Source organism: Python bivittatus, unplaced genomic scaffold (genome assembly GCF_059951505.1).
Source record: "Python bivittatus isolate LINGU-HERP-01145 unplaced genomic scaffold, Pbiv_v1 ctg000070_np1212, whole genome shotgun sequence".
Taxonomy (NCBI): domain Eukaryota; kingdom Metazoa; phylum Chordata; class Lepidosauria; order Squamata; family Pythonidae; genus Python; species Python bivittatus.
Genome location: NW_028277034.1, coordinates 51791492 through 51812503, shown reverse-complemented (window position 1 = coordinate 51812503; position 21012 = coordinate 51791492). Strand labels below are relative to the sequence as shown.

The 21012-nt window shown below is 40.3% G+C and overlaps 1 protein-coding gene across 2 annotated transcripts in view; it reads right to left on the bottom strand.

Moving 5' to 3' along the window:
• Positions 1 to 6965: 6965 nt before the first annotated feature.
• Positions 6966 to 21012, bottom strand: part of SLC4A4 (solute carrier family 4 member 4) — a 183529-nt gene continuing 169482 nt past the window's right edge. For both annotated transcript variants that reach the window (XM_088133174.1, XM_088133175.1), the window contains exons 22-26: positions 19637 to 19810; positions 17590 to 17751; positions 16373 to 16469; positions 15142 to 15218; positions 6966 to 13796 (exon numbers count right to left, since the gene is read on the bottom strand). In XM_088133174.1, the coding sequence (XP_087989300.1) occupies positions 15178 to 15218; positions 16373 to 16469; positions 17590 to 17751; positions 19637 to 19810 (474 nt within the window). In that variant the 3' untranslated portion in view covers positions 6966 to 13796; positions 15142 to 15177. The remainder of the gene's footprint in view (positions 13797 to 15141; positions 15219 to 16372; positions 16470 to 17589; positions 17752 to 19636; positions 19811 to 21012) is intronic.

Below are 21012 nucleotides of genomic sequence, written 5' to 3'. Positions count from 1 at the left end.
GGAAGGATCTGCATTAATATCGAAGGAGAGAATACGGGGTGTGAAGGCATAGGAAAAGAACAGACTAACCGGGAAGGAACAATTGCTGAAAAGAAAGGGCAGGCAGTGGTAGATCCACCCAAGCAGGGGCAATCCAGCAAGCTTTGCCTTCCCTGCACAAATGGGAAGTCCTAAAGCCAGAGAACAACCAACCAGATCCTGAGGTAATCGTAAGCCCAAACCCAGCCCTTTTGCCAACCCAGTGCAGTAGGACTCAAATAAGTCAAGTCAGCTTCAGGAACAGCTGGAAGCAGCAGAATAGACAGAATTGCCCCATATTTGTCATGCAAAGAGGGCCAATAAGGAGTTGTGTGCAATCTTAGCTTATCACCACCCATCAGTAAATTATTGAGAACTAATTGAATATTCAGGCACAGCTCTTCATACTGTTGGTTCCCATTTTTTCTTCCTTCATTCTTTTACTCCTGGGCAGGCATTTAAAGTGTCTGCTTAGCTAGACTGTTCAGGCCTTAAATGTGCTTGTTTACCAAACTCTTGGAAGTTCTTTTGATTTCTGCAGAACTCAGATTTTGACTGTGAACTCATCAACTCCAATCCATAAATGAATGATTCAGTTCATTAAAGCGGCAGCATCTTTTTTCAGGCTCACACAGAAGAAAAAAAGTTGTGGCACTGACATCTGCAAAAAACTCCATTGACCTCAAAATAACCACTTGTGTATCATTATGTCATCTTGCCAAGGACACAACAAACATCTCATTTGTGCTGCAATGCACAGATGGTCATTTGCCCTCCCCCTTTTGCCCCTCTGCAATGCCCATGGACTTAGCTGTTTTAATGAGCAGCAGAGAGATGCTGCGCTCACACAAGGTCCAAAGCCCTTTTGAACCATTTTGGAGTGTGCCTGGCCCTAATGATAATTACCATCCTCAGGGGTTTCTGCAGGGTATAGTCAAAAATGAAGGGACTAACATAAAAACAGGTGGAGTTTTGATTGCACCACTGCCGCTGCCATCTTGGTTTTTTTAACCACATCTGCAGATACCGTGTGTCTTTTGTGTAAATCATTGCTCTCTGACAGACTGTTTCTTATTCCCATTCCTAACCAGAGATAGATGTATCATTTGTAAATCAGCGTAACAATTCCTGCATTCAGTAAGGTGAGCTGTCATCCACAAAAGGCCATTCAATAATAAATTAGGGAGTTTTTAGGGAGTTACAAGGCTTTGGGGTTTCGTATATGCTTTGGGGTTTTGCACAATTCTGAAATAATTGAGCAACACTCATTCGTTTGCTGAAGAACCAGGCAAATGGGCATTTGACCTTGTTCTCTTCCACATCAGAAAGCAGCTGTTGTATAACAAAAGACTTCTCTGTTTGTTAGAGATGGGATGGGCTATTTGCATAGATCTTTATCGGCACAGCGATTGCACAAAATTCTGGTTCTCACCCATCTCACTTTGCCCATCACGGGCTTTCCTAAGCCAACCAACGGCAGAATGCCAGGCCAAATGCTGAGTGAGCAATAAGAGATAGACAAGAGAAATGAGAAGCCAGAAGGCAAGAGAATAAAAGAGAATAATTGGGATTGCAGCACTGATCCCCACCTTTGACAGTCATGATTCATGAAGGAGAATGGCCCAAACAACAAAGCCAGGGTTCCGTAGTCATTAAGGTGCTGGGCTTGGCTCAAGAAGACCCAGGTTCACATTCCCGTGGAGATTCTTCATCTTGGGATCTTTGGGCCAGATGTGCTCTCAACCATCTTCCAGGATAGTTGTTCTGAGAATCAGATGAAGAGAAACCTTTGACTGCTGGAAGAGTGTTGAACTTCTAGGGGAATAGTATGGTGTAAATATAATCATTGAAGGAAACCAGAGCTTTCCATGATTGCTCACCCTCACATTTTAAAAACCATTCAGAACCATAGACACAAAGAGTTGGAAAGTGCCATGGAGTCTAATTAAAGCAACCCTGACAGATTGCTGCTTGAACATATCCAACAAAGGGATGCTCACTATCTTCTTCAACCATCTGTTCCACTTTAGAACTGCTGTTACAGTTGGGAGGGTTGTTCTAACTTTCAGTATGAATCTGTGCTAGAACTGTAAAGTCCTCACACAAGAGATTGTTCCACTGGGTGGAGAACTAGTTTGTATTTCAACCATCTATCATCTATCTATCTATCTATCTATCTATCTATCTATCTATCTATCTATCTATCATCCATCCATCCATGTATCTGGAAGGGAGTTAAATTTTACATCTTTTATTTACTCATTTAAGAAGTTTCATATTAAGTTTCATAAGCATGGAAGAAATTGTAGGACGAGAGCTGCTGTTAGTTTACAGTAGCCAAAACTCAGGAGACTTGTAGCTCCTTTTTCTAACTAAAAAGATATATAAAGACACAAGCTTTCATGAGATGCAGTTCATGAAAGCTTATGCTTTTTAATAACATTTGTTAACCAGAAAAGATACTATCAGACTCATTTTTTGCCTATAAGAATGTTTGACTAACATTCCGTGGTTAGATCTTCATTCTGGAGCTAATCATCATCTGCCCAGGAGCCTGGAAGTGGTACAAAATAGGCTGAAATACCTTCACTATAGGGGAGACTTCAAAACTTCTCTTCTTCTCCCATTAGGATTACTGTGTGTGCATTTCCATGCATTGGAAAAAGAACCCAAATCCCAAACTGGGCACAGTTCAGTTTGGACCATTAAACTACATGGGATCTTGCACAGAAAACATCCAGATTGATTTGGATGCTTTTAATTTGAACTGAACAAACTTAGCTGAGTCAGTTGGAACCATTACCTTATTCGCACAGATCTCAGTCCCAAACAAACAAACTAAAAATATTTGTTTCGTCAGTGAATGGCCTGTTAGATCATATTGGTCTTTCAAGAGAGCTATCATCTCCTATTTTTACTCTTAATAAAATATGATCATATATACAAGTGCTTCACCTCTCCCAGAATCTCAGCTACAACTCAGTCCTCTGCAGCTTAGCCACTGATCAGATTGCAAATATTGAATAAAATATCCTTTCCATTTTATCCCACTCTCACGTTCATATTTATTTTCCTTAGGTGAAATGCCCCAGTGATAACATTCCTCTTTGTTTCCCCCGAAGGGAAAGCATAATTTCCATCTCCTCCAGTGGAAAATATTTTCTTTTATGGTGGCTACAAACGTTCGTGCCTGTTTTGGTTTATAAAAACAGCCGATTTTGCGATCTCCTATAAATCATACGAAGCCCAAGGTACGAGATTGTTTTTATTCCTTTGAATCTTATTTATGAATAACAATCTTCCCCCATTCCCTTAGAACTTTAACTGAAGGCCACTTGTTTGTAATGGGAGAAGGGCAATTTTCAGATTCAAAGCGAGCCTTAAATTGATAAGGAGGTAGCATGGGGTCAGGAAATGCTTCCCCTACAGGTCCACTTGCCAACTCAAGTCCCCATGTGCAGTTCGTTTTGCAGTTATGGATGCAGAGAAGCCCATGAGCATACAGAGATACGACAGCTAAAAGCCCCTACCTAACAATCAAACACCACTTTGCAGACCAAAATATATGTTCTTTGGGGAGGTAAGAATAGCCACAGGCACAGCTCTTGATGAAATTGGGCCTCCTGCTCAGTGATGCTCAACAGTGCCTGACTATATAATTATTCCTCCCGTGGCTAAAATTGGAAAATTTGACACTTGAATGAAACTCAGCACTACTTCTCAGCATGCCCTGGAGCACCGCAGTCAACAGCCATTCCCTGAACCGTAGGAGATGAGGACGACAATTTTCTCAAAGGTCAGATGGGTGACGTCAGGACCTTAATACCCCACAGTTTTGGTCAAAATCCCTTGAAGTTACAGGACCTCCGAGTCAGACTGGCTGATGAATGTTGGCTAAAGGAAGAGGAAGTGAGATCCTAGAACTGGTAACAAAACCTTTGAGGAAAGCTTACAAGACAACATTAGTAATGAAGAAAAACTGGACTAGTGGGAAGAAGATGTTGTGTGTGTGGAATCAGTAATCCAAGAATTCTCATTGCATAGGGAAGTGATTTCTTAGACTTCCCCTGCAAATATTTGAAGTATCCACTAAGATCTCTCCTATCATTAGGTACAGAGAAGCAGCTACTCATACCTGTTTTGGAGCAATCTTAAAATTGTCTGTTGCTTATTACCATCTTTTTATAATATGAGGGTGGGACTCTTCTGCCTTATGGCTAGGTATACATGGGGCAGGATATACTTCTACATCCAGCTGTCTTGAGTGGAAGTTACAGTCAGTGTCAGAATCCTTGTGATATGATCCAAATGTGTCATTCTGATTTTGAATTTTCAAATTTGAGATTGTTTTGCACACCTCTGGTTCAAACCTCAAAGGCATTCTGCACATCTGTCACAATGATTTGGAGGGAAGCCTCTCTTACACTACACCTTTCTCCCCAAGCTATTATCTGCAGTTTAGTAAAGGGGAGCCAATAGCTCAAGATTTTCCAACTGAAAAGAATTGAGGCATGCTTATCACCGGAACTGCATTGTTCAAAGAGTTTGATATTGGAGAGTAAGAATGCCAGACTGCCTTACTGGAATCCAGAAAGGTGTCACATGTGACGTAATCTCTGGATTGGAAGAAAGCCAAGCCTAGGGCAGTATTTTTTGTAGTTATATGAATGGGGGCTGAATACTTAAGATCATTGATGATTGCAGATATAATGAAGGACAGGTTAATGAATGAATGATATAATGAACAAATTAAATTTCTAACATCTCCAGATGTGATTGGGAAGGACTCTTATCTGAAACTCCTGCAAGCTGCTACTCATCAAATGATGGTGATGATGTTGTCCAAAATGGGGTTGTATTGGAGAAATGTTTTGGATCAAAATGTTATGCATTGCTCTGTCCCGCATTCACATCTTTTTTTGGTCCCTCCACATCTTATCCTAGCCTGACCACTTGTAGAAGCCCATCCTCAGCACATTACCTGTGATCAAATGCCCTCTCTGGCTCCAAACTGGCCATTCTTACTGTAGGTAATGCTTCACAAGGGAGCTGTGTGTATTACATGGTATGCCATGCAAGGCACAGTGCTGTCTTTATTTAGCTTCACCTGATTTGTGTTTACTTTTTATTATTTAAAATATATTTAGTGAGAAGACTGCACACTGCCTCTACCATCAGCTTTATTTATAGCAAAAGCCCATAGGCATTCTTGGAAATAAAAATGAGGTGGGCGCAGCCCAGAGATCTTGGCAAGGGCATCCACTGGTTCCTGGACATCTTGGAGGTCCTCAGAGGAGCAGCATTGTGAAAATGCCACAAACGACAGTGGTTGCCAAAGCAGTCTGGTCGACTGACTTAATTTATATCATTTGCATAATTACATAATTGATAGAATTGCATTATTTGCATCAGTCAGCATCATTCCCCAATTATTCATCTCCCCATCATGTAGACTTTTGCAAACCTCCTAAGAATCTATTCAGAAGCCCCAGGAAGAACTGCACATTCAATCATCTTGTCTCTGGCAGAAAATGCCTGTAGCTGAGGATAGTAGGAACACTCTAACAAATACCAGATGTTTCCAGGGACTTGGGAACCATGAAGATTGCTCATGAAAACATCTCCTGGTGTTCTAAAAGTGCAGGGAGAAGGTTGAGGTTCTCCTGTCCCAAAGGAGGCACTGCACAGATGGAGAGGCCTCTGCCTCTCATGTCCTGACTCCCCAGTAGAACTTCCTTAAACAGAAGAATGAGTTACAAGGAAGAAGGGGATTCTAGGTGTCCAATTTATTTTCCAAGGAAACAACGTACTGTTCCCCATACTCCAACTGGAACCTTGCCTGCTGCATTAATTACACTAACTTTTGTAAGAGTTTGCAAGGGGGTATTTTCCCATTCATAAAAAGAGAGCAAATACTAACAGACCCAACAATTCCTTTTGCATGACAGAATGCAAGGTAATTCACAACTCAGATTCTGAATTATTTTGTAAGTTTTTCTTCTTTAAAACAAGACGCTGCTTAGAACACATGCTCCATAATTCAATATACAGTAAATGTGTGAAGCAAGAGCGGAAGCTGGAGATGTAACTGGCAACCTTAGGCTTCAAAGTATAAATCACAAACCGAAAGCTGTTGTCTCTAGGTCTTGAGGCACAGAGGGGCCGTAATTTGGTGGGCCAACAGCCAGAAGCGTTGACCAAGAGTGAATCACTTGGCTCACTTGAAGAGCCTGATGGGATTAACAAGTTCTGTAGCAAAGGATGGCTGAAGATTTCGAAAGACAACAACTGTCATAGTTGCAAGAATTCCCTTCTGCTTTAGCATCAGGAAGGCCACCACTGACCTGAAATGAGCAGAGGTTCTAGAAAATGAAACGGGATAAAGGGGAAACATATGAGAATATTACTGGGGATGCCTGAAGCACCTTTCCCCTCCTGATAAGTTGAGTTATAAATCTAGAGTCAGAAAGGCTGTTGAGTCACCTGGTTGGGAAGGCTGAATTGATTGACTCTACCAGCCTACTGAAAAGATATTTAAGAAATCTTGTAGTGATCTTAGGGGCAAGGCTATTAACATCTGTGGTAGCCCATGTGAACAACCTCTTCTAACACACTTTTGACAGTTCTGCCTCCAAATGCCTCATGTTTCCAACCTTCCTCCAATGAAGCTGATCTTCTGGAATACTTTGGTAGTTACCTTGCCTCTCTACGATGCTATTGGTGCAATAAAGATGTCAAATGCCACCCAATAGTGTAGCAATCATGAAGACTGGAAACTGTGTAAAATGAAACACAGAGGATTCTTGCAAGACTGGGGAGCACACGGTGAATGTGCAAGGGCCAGTGGGGCTACGTGTCTGAGTAACTCACTTTTCATCACAGAACAAACACATATCCAAGTTATTCAGGAGACAAGTGAACATACAGAAATGCCGCACACAGAAAAATGCATAAAATTACTTTATTTTCAGTATACATTTAATTTTGAAAAATATAAATGCTAAAATATCTCATCTTCTTCATTTCTTGATTCCATAAAAGTCACAATAGAAAGCCTCATAAAAGTGTAAAATCATGTTATATAATATGGAATTTCATGGTTTTAGTTTTTATATTATTGACAGAAATCATACCGTAATTTGAGGGGTTTTCCCCAATTTCCTATATGTTCCATAATATTTATTTTTAAATAAAGTGGCTGTGTTTCTTTTTTTTTTTCCTAGTAAGTCATTCCCCCAAAGCAAATACAGACTTTTCATAGTTTTAAAATGAACAAATAACAACAAGAGTAACAATCACCACCCTAACAACAATACAAAATATCTGAAAGTGCATTTTGATTTGTGGAAATCACATCTATGCGGTTGTAGAAAGGAGGACTAAAGAAAAGAAAGAGGGAGAGAGATAGGTAGTCAGCACGTTCACATTGTGATTATCTCCGGCTCCTTAAAAGTTCACTCAATATTAGCCCTGAGCAGAAATCTCTTTGTAGAGTTTGGCTCTGAAGTTGTACGAAGCTGCGTGCCTTTATAAGGCTCTAACCTCAGCAGATCCAAGTGAACCACTTTCTCCTCTGCTTCCTCAACTTTCCTTGCTGTTCATGGAGGGTGCTATAGAACCAGAAAAGGCTAGAGCAGTGTTTCTCAACCTTGGCAACTTTTAAGATGTGTGGACTTCAACTTCCAGAATCCCCCAGCCAGCATGGCTGGCTGGGGGATTCTGAGAGTTGAAGTCCACACATCTTAAAGTTCCAACACTGGGCTAGAGACACACTCACATTTCTTGGGTAGACTACTGAAAGAGAAGCTTGGCATGTTCTATAGATGTAGAGTAATGCCATTGCATTCCTGCCATCCCTATGATGAAAGGTGTTTAAGTTTTTGCCTGGATAATTGGAATGATGACATCATTCTAGTAGTCCTAAAAAATTATGTGGGGCTGTATCCCCTTCTGAGATTGGTTGTACCTTGTCTTCCATGTGTCCTTATGATACTGTACCTTACACACCTTGGTTTAGTGCATGGGATGAAAGACCTCTCTAAGGATTGCAGCTCAGTTTAGTAATACTGCATGGAAATATGGGCAAGGAACAGGCAAAACATTTCTTCCTTAATATAGTCCACAACCTTCCAAGGGTTCTGACTGTCCGAGCCCTGTAATTGGTTTGGGGCTTGTTCATTGGCTTGTTCCCCTCCTCCCAATTTTTTTCCCCCCCATTCCAGCAGCAAATAGCTGTCATGACCCTGTTTTTGTTGGATCTGTCTAGGTAGGATAATGTGAAAGGAGAGCATTAAGAGGAGAGAAGTTTACTACATGATCAGTCCCGGCCAGTTACTGCTTTTTAAAGGGGGAAAAAAAGTTGCTAAGGGGAAGATAAGTGTTTGTGTGGACAGTTACATTTTATTCTGGGCTTTATTTTGCAAGGAAGTGTTTGTGTACTGTGCTTTACAGATGGATTTTGCGAATGCGGTGGCTGCGTAGATGCAAAGACTGCAAGCTATGTTTTGATTTGGTTGATTTGTTGAGCTTTGGTTCCACGTGCGTGCTCTTGTAGCCTTGTTGAGCTTTCAGGGTAGATTTAAAAATGCAGAAACAGAGTTGGATTGGGCTGGTTTGCTGGGCTTTGCGGTGTGCATTAAAGAGTACCAGCAGCCATATCTATACACGAGCAAAATTTGCAAACACCAAAGCAATTCTTGGGCTTATGCCTGAAAAACAACAATAACAGCACGCCAGGTCTGTTCCGTAATTTTGTTAGGCAGGTATATTGGCAGTGCCTACAGAACTAGACATGGAAATGGTTTTTAAAATATTTTCTTGGAAACATTAAGAAGGGGAAGAGAATACATTTTGTGCTACCGGCCTAGATTGTTTCTCTCTACTGCTTACTGAAAGGAACATTAGATAAGTTATTTCTTTGTCTTGTTAATTGAGTTTTACTGGAAAGACTTTTCTGTTGAAGTAACAGGGTTTTGATAACAGATTGTAAATTTACTGAAATGGGGTGGGTGGGGGGACAGAGAGCAGAACTATGTACCCATCATTTCCTGGGGGGAGTATTTTAATTTTTTCAAAAACATTTTGAAATAATTTCTTCGGCATTTTTTTTTTGGTGCCAGTCTACTGGCATGGCCTATCACCCCCCTAATCTTGTGGGCCCTGGAGAAAAAGTAAGAGACCAACTGGCTGGAACATCCAAATGTTTCAAATTTCATTCTGCTGAAACACAGAACTCTTAAACCCCTTCAAGTTTTGTTCCATCAGAACACACTTACTCAAAATGTTTCGCCAGCACATTTTGAATGCAGCTGTTTTGGTCTCAGCCCAAAATAAGACCTTTCCCTCTGTGGCCATACTAGGTAGTCCTTTAGCAGTTCAAAGAGGTGGGGCAAACCATTCCACACATACCCATACAGGTATATATGTTCAAAAGGGGGTGGTTAGGAATAAAATATTATTATAAATATATAGAAAGTACATTAAATCTACAGGTAGTCCCCAGTTTAAGAACGAGTTCCGTTCCCAAATTCCGTCCTTAAGTCAAATTTGTATATAAGCCAGAATAGTATTATTGTATAATACTGTATAAGTAGCACTGTGTAATGAACTCGAACCACTGTGTATTTAACTTGAATCGCTGTGTATTTAACTCAAATTTTGCTACAAGAAGCTCTGTTCCTAACTATAGGTCATCCTTAAACTGGGCCTTCTTAACCCGGGGACTACCTATATTAAGATTGGAAAAACTGCAGTTCAGCTCTCCACGATTAAATCCATCACCCTCCCACCCGCACCCCCATGGCCATGCTACTGTGTAGCACTGAACTATGTTCCTCCATAAACCTTATCCAACCTGATCCGCCAGGTTAGGAAGGCAACCTTGAATCTATGAGCTTCAACCACATTCAGAGCATCGCTTCTGTCTGAGCACTTAGTCAATTGGATGACACTTCCTCTGCACTGACTGGGTTGACGTCCATCCAGGTTATTCATATTGCAGCCCAGTTTGGCTAGAGTAAATCAAGCTAGGGTAACACAGCAAGCTTGCAAATTACCCAGAAGTTACTTTTCTATTGATAGCAATGGTCTTGGGCTACTTTTTAGTTTGTTCCTCTCTCCCGCTCTCGCCCAGAAGTAGTTCAGTCTGTGTAGCATTGGAATCTTTCAACACCTTATGAATGTTTTTGAGAAGGAAGAGTAGCATTACAGATCTTACACTATGGTGACTCTGAAGAACCATAGCACGAAAATACATTTCAGCAGCTAAATCTGTACTTCTACCTCCCGTTCATGCATTAAACTTATCCTAACCTTTGTCATTTAAAAGGGCATTCAGAGGAGGAGAACTCTGATGCTCGTGACCAGAGGAGCAATTACTGTTAGAATATACGAGAGCTAATAAACCCTTAATTTACACAGAGCATTTACATGCTACGCACAAAGGATTCTTTTCCTATGAGCCACATATGGATGGTACCTCGATATATACATACCCTGTCTGGCCTTCATTCTGAAGAATTCTGTGATTCTGAGGGTGCAAACAGATTGAGGCTCTCGCGGTAAACAACAATACCAAATTCCTTTGTGGCAGGAAGTTGCACCAGTTAAACTGGCGTAAAAAGGCTAATCGAAGTGCAGTGTAAATGCATCCTTAGTGCTAGCAATTTAAAAAGAAAATAAATAAACTGTGCAGCTAAGTGCTCCAAATGCCTGGAACTCACACAACGAAATACTTCTCAGTCATTTCTCCAAATTTAAACAGCACAAAGAACCCAAAGAGGGGTTTTATTCTTCTTCCCACAACAAGGTCAGGCTTAGTGCAAAACAATCACTGTGCTGAATAATCATTAGTTACCGCAGTGAATTCAAGTACATTTAATAGAGTTCAGGAGTGGAAGACTGAGGACTTATCCATAGGAACGAACGGGCAGGTAATGAGCATCTGACCTGTTTGGGGATGTGTGTGAATGTGTGAATGCATGTAGTTTATATTACTGCTGAAAAATATCACTGCTCATTTCAACGTACTAAACTTCCTTTCACGCTTCTCACTGTTTACTTTGGCAGCAAGATGGAGGCGCTCTCAGGTATCACCAGGTAATAAAAGTATTTGCTCCCCCATACAGCGGAAATTTATTCCAACAGTTTAGTCATTCGTTTCTGCATGGACCCAAATGCCAGTTTGCTGGCACTGACAACAGGAACCTCTGCTGAATTGGTAAAGATGAACCAATGTCAAACTTTCCTAACATTGTTTGAGAGCTCTAGTGCAGAAAGGCCTTCTTCAAAGCTCTAATTCCTAAGTATGTATGGATTACTATCACTAGATTCATACACAGCACTAAGCCATGATTCATTTAACCATGATTTGATTAAACTGTAAGCCATAAACCATGGCTTACAATTTACATGCTCTGATATATCACTAAGCCATAAACCAATTTACAACTTACAATAGCTGGGTTCTCACAATACGCTAAGCACAAAATCAAATAAACCAAGTAGCAAACATTTCCAACTATCTGAAAACTCACCTAGGATGGCCCCACAGAAGTTGCCTCTGTCTGAAGGGTTTGCCTGGACTCTAGTCTTACATTTTTAATTTCCTGAAGGCTACTAAGTCTGTGTCTGATCATTGTTTTCACAACCCCCCATGTACTGTACAGGACTTGTTCCATTCTAATTCCATCAGACTGTGTCTAATCCAATCCAGATTTAGTTGGACTAGAGCCTACTTGCTTGTCCAGCAGAATTGTGGGTCAGCTCCTCCTGATAAAGTTGGGGAAGGAATGCCAAACTATAAAATTATCTCTCCAAGCCAAGATGCTCCTCCACACAGAAAGAGCATCAGGGAAAGCGAGCTTAAAATCTCTCCTCACTGACAACAGTAGCTGCTGGAAGGAGGTTTCAGTGAAGACACGAGATCCCCATGTACAGCCTGAAATCGAACAGCCCAGAAAACTAGGCTGTTTATTATACTGTTTTATTTTAGGTAGAAACAAAAATCAAGAACTTAGGAGGAATAATGCAGTATAAATTTAGCCAAAATATTATCTTTCTGTACCTCTCATCTTTCGACAGAGGTTGATAAAGTGAAATCAAGCAGGTTGGCAATTAAGGCTTCAAACCCACTTCCCCATCAAACCCATTTCCTGTCAAATGTGCAAGTGCGCACGCATGCACACACAGTCCCACAACAGCAATTTTGTAAAAATGAAAATGAACCACTAACCCAAGTGCCAACAGAAATCAACCCAAGGCAGAAGTCTGCACCTGCTCGTTTTGCATTACCCCTTCCTGTCTGAAGGCAATGCCTGAGTGCTATTGCTGCACAACCCCCTCTGGTGTCACAAGGTGTTTGCACGGGGGTCTGCAGAAATCTCTGCGCGATCAAGGGAGGCACTGCAGAAGCGGGACTTGGCAGATGGCTCCACTTGCACTTAAACAGACGCTAGCTGAAAAATTTTATGAGCGTTTTGAACAAATGGCCTCGATTCAGATTGTTGAAAGGAAAGGAAAAATGGAAAGAAAAGAAACATGATAAAAAAAGTATTGATACAGCTGATTTAAGTTCTATACTATATTATAATGTTTTTCGAACTTGGCAACTTTAAGAGCTGTGGACTTCAACTCCCCAAATTCCCCAGCCTGCATGGAATTCTGGGAGTTGAAGTCCACACAGCTTAAGTTGCCAAGTTTGAAAAACACTGGTATATACCCTTGAGATTGCATTTTTTTGGTGTGGTTTTTCTGTTCTTTTTGTAAAAATCACATTATATATTATACAATTATTATTATTATTATCATTATTATTAAAACATTTTCTTTTCTTTAAAGAAAAAGCCAATATCTAGAAATAAGAGGTAGAACTACTCAAAACTATATTTCCTGCTGCAGGAAAAAAAAGTCATTTTCTTTACACTAAGTTTTTAAAAAATGTTAAAAATTGACAACCCCCCCAAAGGTTATAGATTAGGCCCCCATAATTTAAAACAGATAACACTTTGTCAACACAGCCAAGAGCTTAAGAATCCATTTCAGCGTTACAGAATAAAAGTTGCATAGGAGAGGGTTAATGTTACACAGATGTTATAGTAATGGCAAAAAAGAGATCCATCTGTGTGGGGTTGCACCTTTTCTACTGCTTTGCACAAAAATACAGAAGCAGAGGTGTCATTAAGAGCATGTTAAGATAGCAGCATTTTGCAGGAATTGAGAATTATAGAGAATTTTGCCCGGAAGTCAGTTTTGTTCTGTGAGAGAGAGAGAGAGAGATAAAAAAAATAATAATAATAATAACAAATGCTCCCAAGGAGCAGGGGGTGAGGATGGGGAAACACTGATTCACATCTAAAAAAAAATAACAGTTCTGCTGACAACTCACCAAGCTGCAATAATATATCCTTAATACTTGCACCGTCTTCTGAAAAGCAACAGAGGAGGTGCGCATATTGAGAAGGCAAAAAAGAGGATCTTGGTCAGAATGGAGGGGGAAAGAAATGGTCTGCGCCGAAAAATACACAGATGGATGGAGCAGGGAAGAGAGGCAATGGAACAAAATCTAAAGGAAGGGATACAGTCTTATTTTTTACCTAGATGGAAAACAGCAACTGAACATCTGACTAGAGAAGAAAACAGGAAAAGCCAGTTCAATAAAGGATTAATAAGCAAGTTTCAAAGTGGGTTCTGTTCCCTTGCTATTCCAAAAATAGGCCTGGTCTTCCGGATCCAGCTCTACTCTAATCTGAGGCACAACTTCTGCTGGAGTTTGTGGAGGCCTAGAAAAAAGGATAACAAAACCATAATCAGAGATTGCACACCCCAACGAAATGTAGTATCTAGATCTCAACGGGATGAAGGATTAGCCTCAGGAAGTTCTAGGGTTGTGACTTACACTTCATACTATGTAAATTGCTATCATGCTAAGTAGCAAAGTGAGACTACTCTTCGCTTAATCTTGCATATAGAGTAGGCATTTGAAATAGGAGCCTGTTTCAGGATTTTATGACTGACTTACAGGATCATCGTTCAAGCATTTTCCCTGTTGAGTAAAATAAAACTCAACCAAGAAACTCATCTGAAAGCCAGTTTTGGTGTGGTGGTTAAGGCACCAGACTAGAAACCAGGGTTTTTAGTCTAGTTCTAGTCCTACCTTGGCCACAAAGCCAGCTGGGTGACCAGTCCCGCTTTCTCAGCCCCAGGAAGAAGGCAAGGGCAAAACACTTCTGAAAAATGTTGCCAAGAAAGCTGCAGGGACCCGTCCAAGCAGTCACCAGGAATCAACACTGACTTGAAAAAGAAACCTGTAAGCTACTGAGGAAAAATTTGCGAGTCCCCATAAATGCAGAAAAGAGTTAAAATGTTAACAAAGTTTGCTTATCCTGATTACAAAAAGAGAGCAGAACCATGTAAAATTGACAAATGCAATAAACCGCATAAGAATTTCAAGCCAGTTGGAAATTCTGTGGTTTTCTCCTAATTTAAACCACTAATTTAAGTGAAAGCAGTTTGAAACCGGTATCCTGATATTCTAATTAGATGGAACTTCAAATCTAGAAATCTCTGATTTGATGCCTGCATCTTTATGAACGTGCATGAGACACATCAATCTGGGCATCGTAATAGGAATCTACCTTAGAGGATTCCATGGGTTAAACCAGGATATTGTTTCTTGGTTTGTTGACATGTTTAAAAGCATAGCAAAAAGGCAAAATATTTTTATCTCATGGGATTTGTGGGCTGTGTTAGAATGCGGGAGAGAGAGCTAGAGCTGGGCAGAAAATAATGGGTAATAATGGGTCTAAATGCAATTTAGGTGTTCAGTATAGCACGGAAATTGTCACTGGCATGAAATACTTCCAGGAGGTGTAACGTGGATAACTTTCACCAAAACTGCAAACGCAAATATAGGGATGGAAACAGAGGATTTGGCTTGGATGGAAACATCCTGCATTTACATCCCTGTAATCATTTCTGGAAACTGACTACATGGCTTTGGGTTTGTTGCTATTTTCTAACCTATCATTGCTCTTCGTTATTTTTTTTCCTCCATGAGAAGCCATACAGAAAGACGGACAGACAGAATTAAGACCATATATTTTGGAAATACACAAAGAGACTTACCTTGGCATAATATAGGAATGGAGGTGAGGAATTTTATCAGCATGACGTATGACGTTCAAGGAATGTTGATTTTTCTCCTGCATTATTGCAAAAACAAACACTTTACCTTAGAAAGTCCAACCCTCCTTTTCTGTACGAAGAAACTCAACATGACTGAAATAAAATCTTTTGTTACTTTTCTGGTCTGGTTGTTAATTCCTAATATTCTTTAAACAGAAGCTAAGATTCTCAAAACAAACCAAATATGCCATGGCAGTAACACAGCTCTTTATATACACACGGTGACACCTCACTGCCCTTCCTTAAATGTGTCCTGACCTACTGGACTTTCTGGATTTTGAAATATGGTTTTAATTTGAAGTAATACGAAGAAGAAAGCTGACATACTGCAAACCAAAGGGCCAGCCCCCAGACTTTAAAAAATATGATTTCCCAGAATGAAAAGTTGGCAGTGGAGACAGTGCAATCCAAGCTCTGCCTAAAGTGCATCATGGCTGCCATCTTTTGACCACACGCTGTAGACACCCTTGCAACAGATCCTTAGGATATTCTCAGAAAATGAAAACATTAAGTGGCTGTTGTTGTCAAGGAAGGGAGGAAGGGAGAGAGGAAAGAAAAGATAAACTGGAGGTTGAAAGAGTCTTCTGGGGGGCAGAGAGAGGCAGTAACCAACTGTATCAATTTGCCATTATCAAGTCATTTTCTAAATGGTCAGTGGTCCTTCTTGCAAATGGAATGTTTTCTATGTGCTGCAAATGAGAAGATGAGACAGCAGGACAGAAAACTCCAGGGAAGAAGAAAATATGCAGATGGCCATATCCCCATATAGAAAAATATATAAAAATACTGGGCTAGACATAGGCTGGATAATTGGAAAGCTTAAAAAAGAATTACAGAGAGAGGGAGAGAGAGAGAGAGAACTAGTAACTGCTTGATTAGCAGCTGCCTCAAAGCAACTAAAGCCAGAATCCCAAGGAGGGAAGGAGGGAAAAGAGGTCAAACTCCACACTCTATCTAGGTGCTTCAAAGCAAATACATTCTTTGGAAGCCAACAAAAATTCCACAGGTTGGGTGCGCGAAAAAAGGAAAAGGAAGAAAATAACCTCTACAGAACAAGATTTTTTTAAATCAATAAATGTACATATAGACATATAAGGAGGTACATAAACCTAGGTCTGCTCAGTTTTTGGAAGTGCAATTATGACTGATGCAAGAAGTTAGTCCTACTCACTGTCAGAGGGTTTGCCATCACTCAGGAAGGGTTCCTGTTCCATGATGTCCATTGGAATTTTAATACTGGGGACATTTTCTGAGAAGGGACAGTCAGACTGTGAAAGAAACAGGCAGAGCATTTCTTAGATTTTTTTTTCTTTTAATTTTGCTCATGCTTACTTCTGTCTTATTCTCCCCAGAGATTATCTATAGAAGATCAGCATTCTGGCACTGGGGAGGTTGTTTTGACTGCAGCCCCTTTTAACAATAAGGCCCTGTCCAGGCAGGCAAAGGAATAACCACAAAGTGTGGTCCACTTCAGCTTGTAGCTGCTCAGTTCTCTGTGGCTAAAACCGCAGAAGTTTATTTAGAAATGTTTCCTAGTAGAAGGAGAGGGGTTGGTTGCATCAGTGTACTCAGGGAAGGCGCAATGAAGGCTCAAGTGATTTACATGCTCATATTATCAGAAATTACATAAATTATGTCACCTGCATGATGACATTGTGAGATTCATTGCATCACTGTGATTTGTACCAGACTCCTTTGGCTGATTTTCTTTGGATGTTGAAATGAGATCACTTTCACGCTTGCCTGTATGTGCACCCAGAAAGGAAAATCCCAGGGGCTAGGTGTTGTCTCCATGCATAACCCAAAGCTATATAATTTAACTTCCCTTTCAAAGTTTTGTGGGCACATTGCTGCAATGTCAGCCAAATGCAGATGTTACCAGCATTTGATGGTTTGTACATTAAGGGGGAAGTGATGTTCATCAGTTGTCCTGGGATGCTCCCAGGAAGTGAAGGCAGAAATGCTCCTATCGGAATCCTGCACTTGAGAAATCCAAAACCCATCTCAAGAAAAAACTGAATTTTGAGATCTGATTGAAAATTGCAGCAGCCTCTCTTATTTAGCATATTTTATTCCCATTTTCTTGCCTCAGGCAAGAGTTAAGGACCACGTAGGACAGTAAAACCTACCTTCTCCACTTCTGAGGTCTTCTTGACCTCCATATCCTACTCAGTGACTCTTGCAGAAATGCAAAATACATTCTCCCCTCAGTCCTACGAAAGCCTATCTCGTTGCACATTATATCTCAGGGGTCAATAAAAACCAAACAAATACAATTCTGTGCAGTGGGATGATATGAAGTGAGGCCAGTTCTGGTCCTACTCTGTTCTTACAAATCAGCCAAGGTAATGAAGTTTTCTTTCATTTTAAAAGAGCAAACATTCTTACATCATCATTGTCGCTATCCAGACTGCCCTTCTTTTTCTTCTTCTTCTTTTCATCTTCTTTCTTCTTCTTGTCTTTTTCTGGAATGACGTCATCAAGGAAACTGAGGTCATGTTGGGAGAAGAGGTAATCCATGCCTTTTCTGACTGCCACAAGTGCAAGGATCTATCAAGACAGAATTCAACATTCCCTTATTGGCGTGTAGATATTTTCCACCTCAGCCATCTAAGTTTACCTTCTTTGCCACACCAGATCCAGCATGGGGCTCTTCTCTTAGCTTTCAACCAGCAAAAAGGAGGTTAAATATATTCAAGATCTGAGCTGCAATGGGAATAACCCCAGATCCCATTGGTAAACAAATCATCTTCACTGATGAGATCCCAATATTCAACTTCTGAAATCACAAATACAATATTCATAATATTGTCATCAGCTATTTCTGTTTTCAGAAGGCATAGATGCCAAATTGCTGTGTGTCTTAAATATCTAGGAGAACAGAAGAGGATAAAAGGGAAAAGCTATCGATGCTTTCCTGTTGTTGCATCTAAATTGTTGGAAAAGATTTTAGAAAACACAATCTACTTCCACTGGTGCAAAAGTATCCATCCAACAGTGATATAACAGAAATCTCAAAGCCATTAGTATTCCATAGCTTTTTAATACTTAGTCAAGGCTGATGAATAAAACATTGTTGTTTATCAACAATTTCTGAAGGTGTTAATTTAGGGAAACGGCAGCATTTTACATGGCTTGTATCTCTGGGAAAGTAAAATGGCTTTCATTTGGAAAACTACAGAGTCTGAATTTTAGAATCATTTCATTCCCCCAGCTAAGAAAGAGGTTTAAACGTTAGGTCTTTCAGAACAATTGGATTAATATCCCAATTTTCTTTCAGACTTAGCAACTTCTATGGCCCTTGTCACATATGTCCAAGGAACCTTTTTTTTCCGCTGAAGACCATATTTCATCAAGGATCATCTGTCAGAAGCTGCACACCACCAATGGGACAATCTGGATCTGTTTTTCTCTCTCCTACCAAACCTGAAGTAGGGCAATACATGTTTCAAAATGAATTGGGAGGAGTGCTTTCAACTGCATGCAGTGTCTCTCGCTTTTCATTAAGACAGACTATTTTCAGATTCCATTTAAGTCTGAAAAAAGTCCACAGCATTAAGAGCCATACCAATGAGTGGATTCCTAAATGCAGGAGATTTTTTTCCCCCAAGCTTAAGCAGAAGCCTCTGAGGGGTTGGGGGCTCCATTAATGAATAGCAGAGAGGTGCTGTGCTCGTGAAAAGTCCAAAGCACTTCCTTTTCAAAGTATACACAGTTTTTACTCTGAACTTAGTTGAACAAAGTGGGGAGGGAGAGAAATGTACACATGAGAAATTATCTTGAGTGCATCCTCAAAGCCCCCTCACTAAAATATTTGTTGATTTGTTCTCTGCTACTTTGCATAAGCAGGAACTTAAACATCTCAACCTCAACTCAAAACTGTTGCAGCTTTGCTTCAATTTTGCTGGGGGTGAGGGAAGAAAAATGCAACAGTAATTACCTAGAGCAGAGATTTCTGGGCCCAACGTTTTGAACAGTTTATGACTTTGGAGAAAATGCACCTGAAAACATGACTAGGCAGTTGAACACTAGCCTTTAGATAGGCAGTCCACCCATATCAGAAAACTAGAGACCCGGAAGGGTGCAAGTCAGGGGGTATCAAAGCTAAATAATCAGTTGTGACCCCTGGAAGATTTAGAACAAAGTCAAATTTTGCTATAAAAGATTAGAACATGAAGGTCATTGAGGCTCATTTTAAAAAAACTAAAATAGACATTAGAACCCCATAAAAGAGAGGACCACTGCAAGCAAAATCTTGGGGGCTGATCTTAGGCCCCAAGCAAGCTCATATATGTCCAAGCTGTCCTTAAGAGATTCTGATCCTGAAGTTTAAAGGTAATTGCCAGTAAATGTATTTAGTAACATACTGGTGGGACACAAAACCTGACATCTCCAAAAGATGCAGCAGAATGCAGTTGTGAAAACTTCCACCTACCATGACTGGGAATATGATAGCAGCTACTGTAGACTTCAAGATCCAAAGGAGAGCCAAGCACAATGCTTGAAGGAAAGTGAAGAGGTGGACTCGGCGGAGGGGGACATGTCGCAGGTAGATAAAGTCTGGTTGGTGCTTGAGAGGCATCAGGAGCAGCTTCAAACGATCCATGAACTGGGGTGGAGAAAGGATAATTCTAAAGTACCATCATGATGTAGAAAGAGGAAGTAATAACCTTATTTCTAGCACTCAAGTGTTCAGGCCACGAATCCAAACTGAAAAATGGAAGCTCACCTTCTTTACAAGTGATGGGAGAGTTTCCCACTGCTAAAATGGGACTCCTTGGAAAATAAAATTTCCCAAAATTCAAAAAATAGCTTGTCTTAGTTTTTGAGCCAAATCATCTTGGAAATCACCCATTTTCCATCTATTATCATTCTATCTCTCTCAAATTATCCAAGCCCCATGTTCTTTGTTCCATCTGATCTCACTTATTAAGAAAACACAAGATGTCCTTGAATTGAATTCTACTTCGGTGACTTCACTGGCACATCCATGCAATTTTCCTAATAATAATACAGAAGTGGTTTGCCATTGCCTTCTTCTGATATGTTTGCAAGACCCTAGAAGTCTCCCATTGAAATACTAACCAGACCCATTACTGCTTAACTTCACAGTCGAGACATCTCTCTTATTTTTGTTTGACAAATATAACGTAAAGGACAGGTTGGGAATTAGGAATTGTCAGAGAGAATTTATTATTGCTGTTTTTTATGGGGAGGTGAGCATCAGCTTTCCATCAAGGCAGCCATGCAACACCAAGACACTTAAGAATGATCCCCCTCTACTGATGAATTAGAACTGATCTAAATGCTACCATATTCCTATGAGAAAAAGATTCTACGTAGCAGTTCTCTGCTATATAGACATTTGATGTGTGGAATCTTGGGATAGATAATAGGATCTATTATCTGGGGATCTGACAGTGAGATTGACCTGGAAATTCTCCAAGCAGTGGAGAAGAATAATGGAAAGCTGAACTAGATCCTGCAATCATACCAAGTAGAGCCACTGTACTAAAACTTGCTGCTATGGGAATAAGACAACAAACATAGTAATCCAGATTTACTTAGATAGAGAACAACTTTGCTTATGTAAAGGAGGAGGTCCTATTCAAAGCTCTACTAAGTTCTATGTAACTAGGTAATTGCTCTCTTTCCTTTGGGAGCAACATTCTGCCCGCAGCTGCTTCAAGATCCAGAGAAAAGACATGGCCGCTTTAAAGATTTACAATCAACTAGTATGTTCATTCCCATGCATTCTCTGGTGTATTTGGAACTGAAGAGATGCACAACTATTATTTATATGTACACAGA